Here is an 11182-nt window from a genome sequence, read left to right as displayed (position 1 = left end):
TTGCTTTTCACCCGCTTCCTCTGAGACAGCAACACTGTGACCATCTTCCTCAAAGATGCCTGGAGTTCTTCTGGATGTCAGTCCAGGAAAGACACAAAACAGCTCTGCATTGCAGAGACCTCCCTAAAACACCTCCCTCCCATATTGGATAATTTCAACATGGCAAGGACATCCATGTGTGAAGTTCTTATTGGAAACTTTTAACAGATATGGTTTAAATTTTAATACAATGGGCAATGTTTTGTTTTCTGGTGAGACAAATTCTTACAGCTGATTGCATGCAGGAAAAGCTTTATTAAGTCAAGAAGCTGTTACACTTTTACAAACTGCTATGCAGAATACTCAAACATTTTTAAATGACATGGGAAACTACTAACATCTTTAGTGAGAGAGTTTCACTTTCACAATGTTCTCTGCTCCCACACCCCTAATGATCAACTATAACATATTCATTTTTTTATTTAGTATATGTCACGCAGCAATTTATCAAAAGCTTTTGTTGTGAAAACACTTTTCTTAATTAAATACACAATTAAAATATATGATTAAACACTTACAGGATGTGAAATGTTTAAAGGTAATACACAATAATAGGGTTACCAAAAGGACGCCTTCCAATTTTTCTTTCTATTCATGTTGATGTTTTGTTCTTTTCAAAACATTTTCTCTCATTACATTCATTACTAAAGGCCTTACTTTAAATACATCATGCTACTTTTTGTTCTCCTCTTCAAATGCCAATGTTTTAACAATTTGAATTCTCTGGCCTGGGAAAAAGAAAAGTTATCCACTTACAAGGTATATGTATTGACAATATGGATGTTACAGTCCAAACAACAGCACAAAATCAACCATGTACATGTAACATAGTGAAATGAGTCCACGTTTTCTACACGCTACAGGATAGGAAGAGCTGGCTCTTAAGGCCCAGGGCTCACATAATTATGCACTTGTCAAGCAGCTTCTCAGTGGTGTTGGGCATCTGGGATTCCTTCTCGGGCTCCTGGAGGCCGGTGGTGGGCTTTTTCTTGTAATTCAGCAGCATGTGGAACAGCTCCTGCACATTCACATCGGTCTTGGCTGAGATCTCCATGAAGGCGCAATTCCACTCCATCGCACAGGTGGCACCATCATTCAGGGCCACCTCCCGGTGGGTGTCATCACTTTTATTGCCCACCAGCACGATGGGGAACTTATGCAGGTTGTTACCTTTGATCTTGCAGATCAGCTCATAGAAGGCCTTCAGCTCTTCCAGGGTTTCCTTCTTGGTGACTGAGTAGACCAGGACGAAGGCGTGGCCCCGGGCTATAACGTGGCGCTGCAGAGCGCGGTTGCCGTCGCCACTCTTGCTGTCGGTGATGTGCAGGGAAAGCACACCGTGGCTGCAGCCCAGCAACTGGCAGTAGGTATTTTCAATGGTCGGCAGGTACTCATGACGGAAGTTGCCGCTCGCCCACTTGTGCAGCAGCGTACTTTTCCCCACACCAGCGGTGCCGACTACCACGACGCGGTAATCTCTGATCTTCCTGTGGGGCTTGAAGGCGCGGAGGATAAGCAGGGCGGGCAGAAGCCGCAACCGCTTCAGCAGCTTCTGTTCCTTGGAGCCAAAGCTGGCGTTACCCATCGTTGGGATTCGGAGGGGAGATACGTGCACAAGTTCTCCCACACTTAGCCGGCAGCAGGAGACCCCTAGGAAGAAAGTGAGACGGTGAGAGATGGTAGTGGTAACCTACAATGTTGTCAGATCATGTCAGCCTGGCCAGCTGCTCCACTAGGACTCTGAAGAGAGTCCACCCTGTGACGTAAAGGGGTGCACACAGCGAGAAGAAAATTCCCAGGCACACAGTTCAGCCTGCTAGACCGAGGGACCAGCAGGTGATATATATTAAACAGACATGGTGGTTTGCTTTTTACCATCTAGAAAGAGCAACAATACTACCTTTTGTTTTCTTTCCTTAAACTGTTTTATTAAATTCTCACTACACCCCTACAAGAAACACTTACTCTCATTTCCTCGCTTGTAAAATTAAGATTTTAATTGAAGAGGACTGAACAGTCAAAGAGAAACAGGTGAGGGAATTTTCCCCACTCTATGGGGCTGAATGCCAAGGTGACATTTAGAGTGACACCGCCGCCCTGGTTAAAGCTACAGAGTCATCAGTACAGGAGAAAGGAGGGGGTTTTTGGTATCAGTGGTGTGGGATGTAGAGAGGGGAGGTACCTGCAGTCAGCGCAGCCCCAGAAGAGGCATGGGGAGCACCTTTGCTCTGAGCATGCTGTCACCATGTGCCACCAAGAGCTGAGGGAGGGGTCTTAGTTCATGAATCCTTAGTCACAATGACAGTGGAGTTAAAAAATATATATATATATGAACCTTTCTCTTCAGGATCTCATCTCTGCTTAGAAAAGATTGTAAATATTGGATGAGTTTTTCTACAGAACAGTGGTTTTTCTTTTGCCATGGCTACTACCTTTAACAAAGTACTTTTAATTCAGCCTTATGGAAATAGAGAAAATTTCAGGATTTGAACAGTCAATGAACTTTTTGAGTTCAGGAATAAACATAGTAGATTAGGTTTGTAAGAAACTTTTCTCATAGGTATATCCTAAATACCAGACAGCTGCCCAGGGGGACTGCTTCAGAAGCATCCTAGGTCAGATGGAAAAAGTTCTAGGCACCATGCAGACAGACCACATAGCTGGCCTCTGGACAGAGGTAGGAATTGTACAAGGCAATGTCATTCCTGTGGCACTAGGTATAGAAATTTATACATGTTTCTAGGTGATGATGGTCCTTAAAATGCACTTCTCTTCAGGTACAGCTATGATTGTGTCATGTACAATACCAGAAAGAGAAGGGAGGCTTTTTGTGAATAGCACACTCCCTCTATAAACTAGCCTTTCTTGCTGGCTGCGTAGTTGAACACATACTCTCCCAGTACTGGGGAAAAGGACCCTTTTTAGAATGTGCAAGTCCCATGAGAGTAATATGTCCATATTAGAGTTTTGGTGGTGTTTTTTTTTTTTTTTTTTTTTTTTGAGTCAGGGTCTTGCTCTGTCCCTCAGGTTGGAGTGCAGTCATGCGATCGTGACTCACTGCAGCCTCAACCTCCTGGGATCAATCAATCCTCTCACCTCATCCTCCCGAGTAGCTGGGACTACAGGCATGTGACACCATGCCCAGCTAATTTTCTTATTTTTTGTAGGGACAGCGTTTTGCTATGCTGTCCAGGCTGGTCTTGAACTCCTGTGTTCAAGTGATCCTCCTGCATCAGCCTCCCAAAGTGTTGGGATTACAGGTGTGACACAACACACCCACCCCATATTAGAGTTTTCATTTGAAAAAAAAATGTTGTTGCTGGTTGTTATATCTTCAGACTTAACTGCTTCTAATTCTAGTCTGGCTTCTTTAAGATAGTGTGATTCTAAGAGTGTTCTAAACTTAAGTGGCAAAATTTAAGTAGATGATTTTATATTCTTGATTAAAGGGGGCCAGGGAGGTTAATACAATAAATATTTGAAATTGATATAAAATAAATACATACATATATCTAAACCATTCATTTTTGCAGCTTTCAGGTAAAATCTAGCACTTTATTCCAGTCTATGAGATGTGGTTAGTTGATATCATCTAATATTAAGTAATGACATCAGCTATCCAAATCCTGGGCACAATTCCTTTAGCAATGATGATCTTTAATAGAATTTAGCTTAAAAAACTAGGAGATTTCTGCTACAGTGATGCAATCTTTCACATCTTATTTATTAACAAAAATCAACAATCCAGCTTTCCTTAGGTCTTCACGCACTAAGAGTTCTCTAGTCACAGAAATCCTAGCCTTGTCTGCACTGTCCACAACTATTATAAACTCCATGTTAGTATCAAGAGTTCCAGTAAAGACCAAATATCTCTTGGCCACCAACATCCCACATTAGGAAATGTGCATTACTAATTATTCTGTTTTACATTACTTCCTGCTCTAGGGGATGTACGTACAAATTCATTCATAGAAAATTGGTAAAGCAGCCGGGCGCGGTGGCTCATGCCTGTAATTCCAGCACTTTGGGAAGTCAAGGTGGGAGGATCGCTTAAGCACAGGAGTTCAAGACTAGCCTGGGTAACATAGGGAGACCCCCGTCTCTATCAAAAAGAAAATAAAAGAAAAAGAAAATTGGTAAAGGACACACGTGATAACTGAAGTTTCCAGATGTGAAGAGAATTCTCATTCTCAGGCAGTGGACCGCCCCCCCTCCCCTCCACACTCCTTCCACCTTCCCAGGCCACCTGGCCTCAGGCTGAGGGGGAGGTGAAAGCTTCCAGGAACCAGAGGGCGTCCAAACCCAGCGGCCGTGCCGAGCTCAAGGTCCCGCCGCTGCTGTTGCGGCACCAGCCTGGCTCATGGACATCACCACGCACCTGCAGGGTCAGGTTTCTCTCTGGTGGCTGTGGCGGCAGCTACCCTCCTCGCCCATTTCAATCTTACTTTCACACTACATGACTCCACTATTACTTCCTGAACACTAGCTACCTAAGCAGCTGTAATAGTGGACACTGTGTCAACCTTTAAGCTCGCACACTTACCAAACCTCGTTCTTCTATATTAAAAAGTGCTAGCTTCCCAACGGGACTATCCAAAGTGCAGTTGCAGGACCTGCCAGGAGCCCGCAGGGCTGCGGGTGGTTCTTGCGTAATCGCGCCAAGAAAGACCTGGTGCCAGTTTCAGGGACAACTCGCCCATAAACTTCTACTGCGCAACAGCATCTGCTGCTTTGTCTGGCACTTGTTGTTTTCAAGTACCCCTAAAAAAGCGAAAGAAAGACTTACCTTTCTCGGAGGCACGAACCAAGCAGCCTGGAAGACAAATGCGCTGCTTGCAGAGACTGCTGCGGCAACCAACTGGACACCCCGAGAGCTCACTTCTCCGCGGTTTTATATTCCGACTTGCGCACAGGAGCGGGGTGCGGGGGCGCAGGGAGTGTGGGTAACAGGCATAGATTCCGCTTGCGTGATGCGTGGTAAGAAACCAGCCGTGAGGGGCTGGCCCAACGCAGAGCGGCGCGAGGTCCGCTTGGCATCTACAACAATCGAGGGGCTAGTCCAGAAGTTCAAGGCGGGGTTACAGGTTGGGGAGGAACTGTTAAACTGTGGACTTTTTCTCACCTGTTGGAATAAGCTTCAGGCAAAACTTTGCCAACAAAAACGGGTCCAACTGATTTTTGACGAAAGTCCAAAAGCAGTTTAATGCAGGACAGATAATCTTTTCCACAAATGATACTGAAAAGATAGGACATCTATAGATTCCCCCCCCGCCAAAAAAAAAACCCTTACATAAAAATTAAGTGGCTAGATATAACTGTGACGAGTAAAATTACAAAACGGTTTTAAAAAACAACAAACTATTGTCTAAGGCTAGGCAAAAGGTTCTTAAATTGACATTAGTGGCAAGACCGGTAAAAAGAAATGTTGATGAATTAGACCCCATAAATTTAAAACTTTTGCTTTGTGAAAGACCCTGTAACGATACTGAAAAGGTTTACCTAGGAGAAAATATTTACAAGCCATATATCTGGCATACAACCAGTATCTAGAATATGTAAATAACTCAAAAATCAATTATTTTTAAAAATCCAATTAGAAAATAGTCAGAAGACATAAACAGACATTTCACTGAAGATATGCAGATGGCAAATAACCATATGAAAACCTTTAATGTCATTAGCCGTTAGAGAAATGGGAATACGAGACTTTCGTTGTTCCTCGCCTCCCACTAGGGCGGGTTAAGGGTCTGGCTCCAGTAGCCCCGGGTGCCTCTCACTCCTTGGGCGCACTGCTACTATCCTGGCAGAACCCTCGCCGAACCCTCGCAGGACGCCCCATCGGGTCCGCCAGCGGCTAGGAAGCCCGATTGTGTCGTTCCTTTTTCCCTCTGCGCCTCCCACCGCCAGTCCCTTTTCCAAATGCGCCTGCGTCTGCCCTCCACATCTCCGAGCTCCGTCTGGCTTCTTTCTCCCTTGCCTGTGAGCGCCTGGCGGCGGATGCATTGAAAGCTGCGCACCACCGCCTACCGAGCGTTTCGGGGAGCGTGTGGAAGTTGTTGGCAGCAGGTTTTGACAGCAGTACCCTATGGGCCTAGTCGTTGACGGTAGCACCTGGTTTTGTGTGCCCCAGCCAGCTGAGGCCAGGGTGTGTGGTGTGGGCCGCTGGTACTGCTCTTCCGCCACTATAATCCCTCCCCCTACTAGGTACCTGGTGCGTAGAAGTCTAAAGACCTGTGAGGTCTAGCCTGGCGCCTGTAATCCTAGAGAATAAGGAGGTTGAGGCCAGGAGTTAGAGACCAGCCTGGGCAACATGGGGAGAACTTGTCTCTACTTTAAAAAAATTTAGCCCAGTGTGGTGGTGGCCGCCTGTAGCCCCAGCTATTTGGGAGGCTGATGTGGGAGGATCACTTGAGCCTCCCACATCAAGGAGATCAAGGCTGCAGTGAGCCATGATCACAGCCACTGTACTCCAATCTGAGCAACAAAGTGAGAACCTGTCTCAAAACAAACAAATTCCAACCTGATTCTGGTATAGCATCACATGGCAGGTAGCAACCCTAAGGGCGATCAAAGTATTTTACCCCAAAATATATTTCTGACATATTTTGGAATGGTCCTGTGCAAAGCTATCTTTTGCGAGGGAAATTTGTGTTCTGTGGACAATCTCCTTCCCTTTCCAGGTCTTTCTCTGATCCGGGAGAGATTTAACTAAGAGTCTGACACCGTTTAAGGTCATTTACCTTTTGAGGTACATATGCCATCTATTCTTTCTGAAGCATATTACAGGCTTCACATATGTAACAAGAACCCTGGCTTCCACAACCTCCCTCCTGCCACCACTGGCCAAACCCCTCCTCCTCCAAAATGTACCGGCTTTCCAGGTCAAATCAATGTATACCTTACATGTATTGACTGATGTTTTTGCTTGTATCTTCTGTCTTCCTAAAACGTATAAAAGAAAACTATAGTCCAAACACCTTGGACACATGTTCTCAGGACCTCCTGATGCTGTGTCACAGGCCATGGTCACTCATATTTGGCTCAGAATAAACCTCTAAATATTTTACAGAGTTTGGCTTTTTTCACTGGGTTTCCCCACTCATTTTATTAGCATTAGCTCATACTCTTTCTGTCCAATAATATTTCTACATGGCTGTCTATATCTTATTAATCCTAAGTTAAAAATAGACAATTTCCTCTATATGCTTGGGTCATCATTCTGCAGGCTCCCATGTATACATATTAAATACATTTGTATGCTTTTTCTCCAATTAATCTGCCTTTTGCAGGTTGATTTTTCAGTGAGCCTTCACTGAAGTTTCCCTTTGGCCCCTGCACTGGTAATTAACTCAAACTGTTTTACCAAAATTTGATTCATAGCCTTTATCTCATTTTACCAGAAAAATAATTTGGATCCAACTTTTTTCTATAAACCAGCAAGTTTATATGTTTTACTATCTCACAACTAAAATTCTAAAATAAAAGCTAGAAGACCTTTATGTGTATGTTTGTTTAAATATATTTACACATATGTACATGTATTATGTTGTATGTTATGTCTACATAATAAAATTCAGTGTAGTAGACCAAAAATCCCTTAAGAAATGTTAATCTGATTGATTTAAATAGATGGGCACTCATACAAAAACATAGTAATTAACCTAATTTTTTTAGTTCATGTGACTTAATCTTTAAAAAAGTAATTGGTTTTAAAATTGTTGATAAAATAAAATTAAAAACGTCTTTCTAATTGTCAATATATATTTTTGCCTGTGTTTACTGGTGTGGGGGCTATGGCTCTCAGTCCCCCAAAGATTTGCTGGAAAATCACTGACATGGGCCAGATTGATTAGTAAGAAAAAAGACATACAAATGTATTTAATGTGTATACACAGGAGCTTTCAGAATAAAGACCCAACTTCTCAATGAGTTATAGAAGTTTATACACTAGTCTTGAAATTACAGAAAGAATGGGGGGCTTGGATTCTGGTAAAACAGATTATGGGAGGAGAAGAGGAATTTATTGAGGGGCAATGAATGATTGGTGAGAGAATGATTGGATTGAGCAACAGATATTAACTCGTAAATAGTTTTCTTTGGAATTTAAATAATCCTTGGAGGCAGTCATTGTACTTCTATAAAGGTCTGCTTGGGTGTGGTTACAGCTTGGTCCTCTTTTCTTTAACGGATGAGATAACAGGAGGAGGAGAACCGACAATTGCTCTCCTTGGTGGATCTGGTTGTTAGGCAGATAAAGGAATTTCAGCTTCTTTGGGAAGGATGGTGGGGTTGGAGGAAAAGTCAGAGAGACCTTGAGGCTTCTTTAGTTTAGCGTGTCAAATACCATGTTTTGGCGTATCAGTTTCTGAGCACCAGCACTGGTCAGTTTTATATTTGCCTATGCTATTAAGGTCATGAAGCTATAAACCAGGCCTAAAGCAAAGTGATATATATTTATGCAATTCTTTGATAAATAAGATTAATTTAATATTATTTAACAAAAACAGCTGTGGCTGGGTAGTGACTCCCACCTGTAATGCCAAAACTTGGAGAGGCCAAGGTGGGAGGATCACTTGAGCCCAGGAGTTTGAGACCAGCCTGGGCAACATAACAAGACCCAATCTCCATAAAAAAATTTAAAAATTAGCCAGGCATGTGCCTGTGATCCCAGCTACTCTTAAGGCTGAGGAGGGGGGATCCCTTGAGCCCAGAGTTCAAGGCTAGAGTGAGCTATGATCACACCACTGCACTCTAGCCTGGGCAACAGAGTGAGCCTTTGCCTCTAAGGAAAAAAAGAAAAGTTGTATTTTCTGAGTTATCTACAGATACCCATGTATTTAACTTTATGGCTCTTATGTGGGTAAACACCTTATGTTAACAGGCTATATAATTATTTAATCTAAAAAAACTTGAAATAATGACCAGCTCCATCTAATATCTCAATTTTTGTAAGAAATCTAGGTATAATTGTTAAAAAATAAATTAACTGTAAATGAAATAAATGTTTATAAATGAACTCAAGTAATTTAAAGTCTTAAAATTTATGTTAAATCATATATACAAAATAAATGTCTGTATCATAGTCAGATAAGATAAAATGATTGGTTATCCCACATTTTAAAAAAAAGAAAAATTATAGGACTAAGAGGTAGGGGTTAGGAAAATAAAAGGTCTAAAGTTGAAGAGGACTTATAAAGGATGAGCTAATAAAAGAAGTTTTATGTGTTAGTGACTTGGCTGGAATTAAAAACAAATTGTTTGTGTGTTTTTCTAAAAATTAAACGTCCTCGGGTAGGGGACCAGGGGACGGGCACTGATACAGAACCAGAGTCTGGTTCCTTATATTTAAAACAACAAGATTTCTTGAAGTATTATCTGATTTTAATAAAATTTTAAGGGGTTTTGATTTTTAAATTTATACTCTGTTTTTAAACAGGTATCTTCTCCTTGACATCTATTTAATTTTCCTAGTTTTGGGTTAAAAATGTTGTCTTCTTGATTTAAAGTGGTAATTTCATTCCTTGAGGTACAGTTGTTGTTGTTTTTTTTATTTCTCAAATTCATATTGCAGAAGTTCATCTTTTGCAGTTTCTTGCTGTACGTGATTTGCAGGTCAATATGTCATTTCCTTCAGTTTTTTCTCCCCTGGAGAAGGCCTGAGATGATCATTCTCGTCTTTGACTTTTTTTGGTTCTAACATTGCTGTTTTGGCCTGACATTAGAATATTTATCTTGAAGGCGTAGAAAAGCAGCGTTTTTCTCCAGTATAACTTAATTTTGTGCTCTTGGCTTTTCTTGATATGTCTGAATTTTTCCATATAACCAGAAAAGTTACTGTGGTAAGTAACAGCATGCTGTTACTAAGAACCATGTAGTTCCCTGCTCAAGGTACTAGTTTTCTTGTTTATATTCCTCTATAATATAGTGTATACTTATAACCTTGGACATATTCTTCCTGTGTTTCATGACATTCAAGTTCCCTTTTCATCAGGTTCAACTTCCACGTTATCTGAATGAGCTTCCCGTAATGAAAAACAATCACACTGAAGAGGGCTTTCTTTACGTTTTTGGTAGCGAGTCTAAGAAACAAAGATTTTATGTTTTAGCAAACTAACTTTCTATGTTACCTTTATTAGGCTTTTGATTACTTAAAAAAAAATGAGTTTTAAAAGGGTTAAGGTTTCTAAATCCATGTGACTTTCTTATTGCTTTTGAAGTCTTTTGATTATGACACTGGTTAAATGAATAACTGTTATTTCACAGCAACCTGTGATTCTGTTTTGAACCTTTTAACATCTTTGACAAATGTCTCCCAGGTCAAATCCTATTTTAAGTCTTTTTGACCTAAAATTAACTTTGAGATTTTTCAGTTAGGCTCCTGGAAAACCTTAAAAGACATACTTCTCATTTTGTAGAGATGACTAGGCTTATTTGGTGAACTGTATAAACACATCATCAAATAAGTGATACTAGATTTTCTTTTAGTTACATTTATGTACATGTTGACATGAATGTTTCAAAAATTATATAAATTCATAGAAATCGAGTATGTTATCAGTCATAATTCTAACATAATCTTTTGTTCAAATTATACTCATCGTCCCTGTTGTAGAGCTGGACATTCTCTGCTGTAATTCAACCCAGTCATAAAATGTCACCCAATGGCTACAACAGGACTCAAGACTCAACCAGTTTCCCACATGGTCTTTTGATTTCTTTAGTTGGTTACCTTCAACAGTAGGTTCATGGTTTAGCACCAGTATTTAGACCAGACTGATTATATTAGTGGGATTTTTTGTGTGTGTGTGTTATGATTTTTAAACTTTTTTCTTATTACTTGACTAGTCTTTGTAAAGCCAGCTCTCCCAACAAGATAATGTTAGCCCAGCAAGATGATTGACTAGACATAGCCAGGTAGAACAGCTTCTACCAAGGGACAGAGACAGCTGGTATACTCCTAACAGATTTTCAGAGGGAAGGCTGCCCCTACCACTTCCCTCCAAAAATGATGTAGGGAAGACACAGAAGCTGGGCTGAAGTGGGGAGAAACCTGGGAACACTCTATGGGGCTACCATGCACCCGGACTCTTTCCTTGACCCCACTGGCTCTGAGGGCATGGGTGAGTTGAACTTGCAAGGAGTA

The 11182-nt window shown here is 41.4% G+C and overlaps 1 protein-coding gene across 1 annotated transcript; it reads right to left on the bottom strand.

The window, feature by feature from the left end:
- Positions 1–274: 274 nt before the first annotated feature.
- On the bottom strand, positions 275–7078 carry DIRAS3 (DIRAS family GTPase 3). Its single transcript, XM_055350567.2, has 2 exons — positions 4826–7078; positions 275–1689 (listed from the first exon to the last, which is right to left on the bottom strand). The coding sequence occupies exon 2, from the start codon at positions 1622–1624 to the stop codon at positions 935–937; it is 690 nt and encodes a 229-aa protein (XP_055206542.1). The 5' UTR covers positions 1625–1689; positions 4826–7078; the 3' UTR covers positions 275–934.
- Positions 7079–11182: the final 4104 nt, after the last annotated feature.

Source organism: Gorilla gorilla, chromosome 1 (genome assembly GCF_029281585.2).
Source record: "Gorilla gorilla gorilla isolate KB3781 chromosome 1, NHGRI_mGorGor1-v2.1_pri, whole genome shotgun sequence".
NCBI classification, from domain to species: Eukaryota; Metazoa; Chordata; class Mammalia; order Primates; family Hominidae; genus Gorilla; species Gorilla gorilla.
The sequence above is the reverse complement of the archived record's forward strand: the minus strand, read 5'-3'. Positions and strand labels throughout refer to the sequence as shown.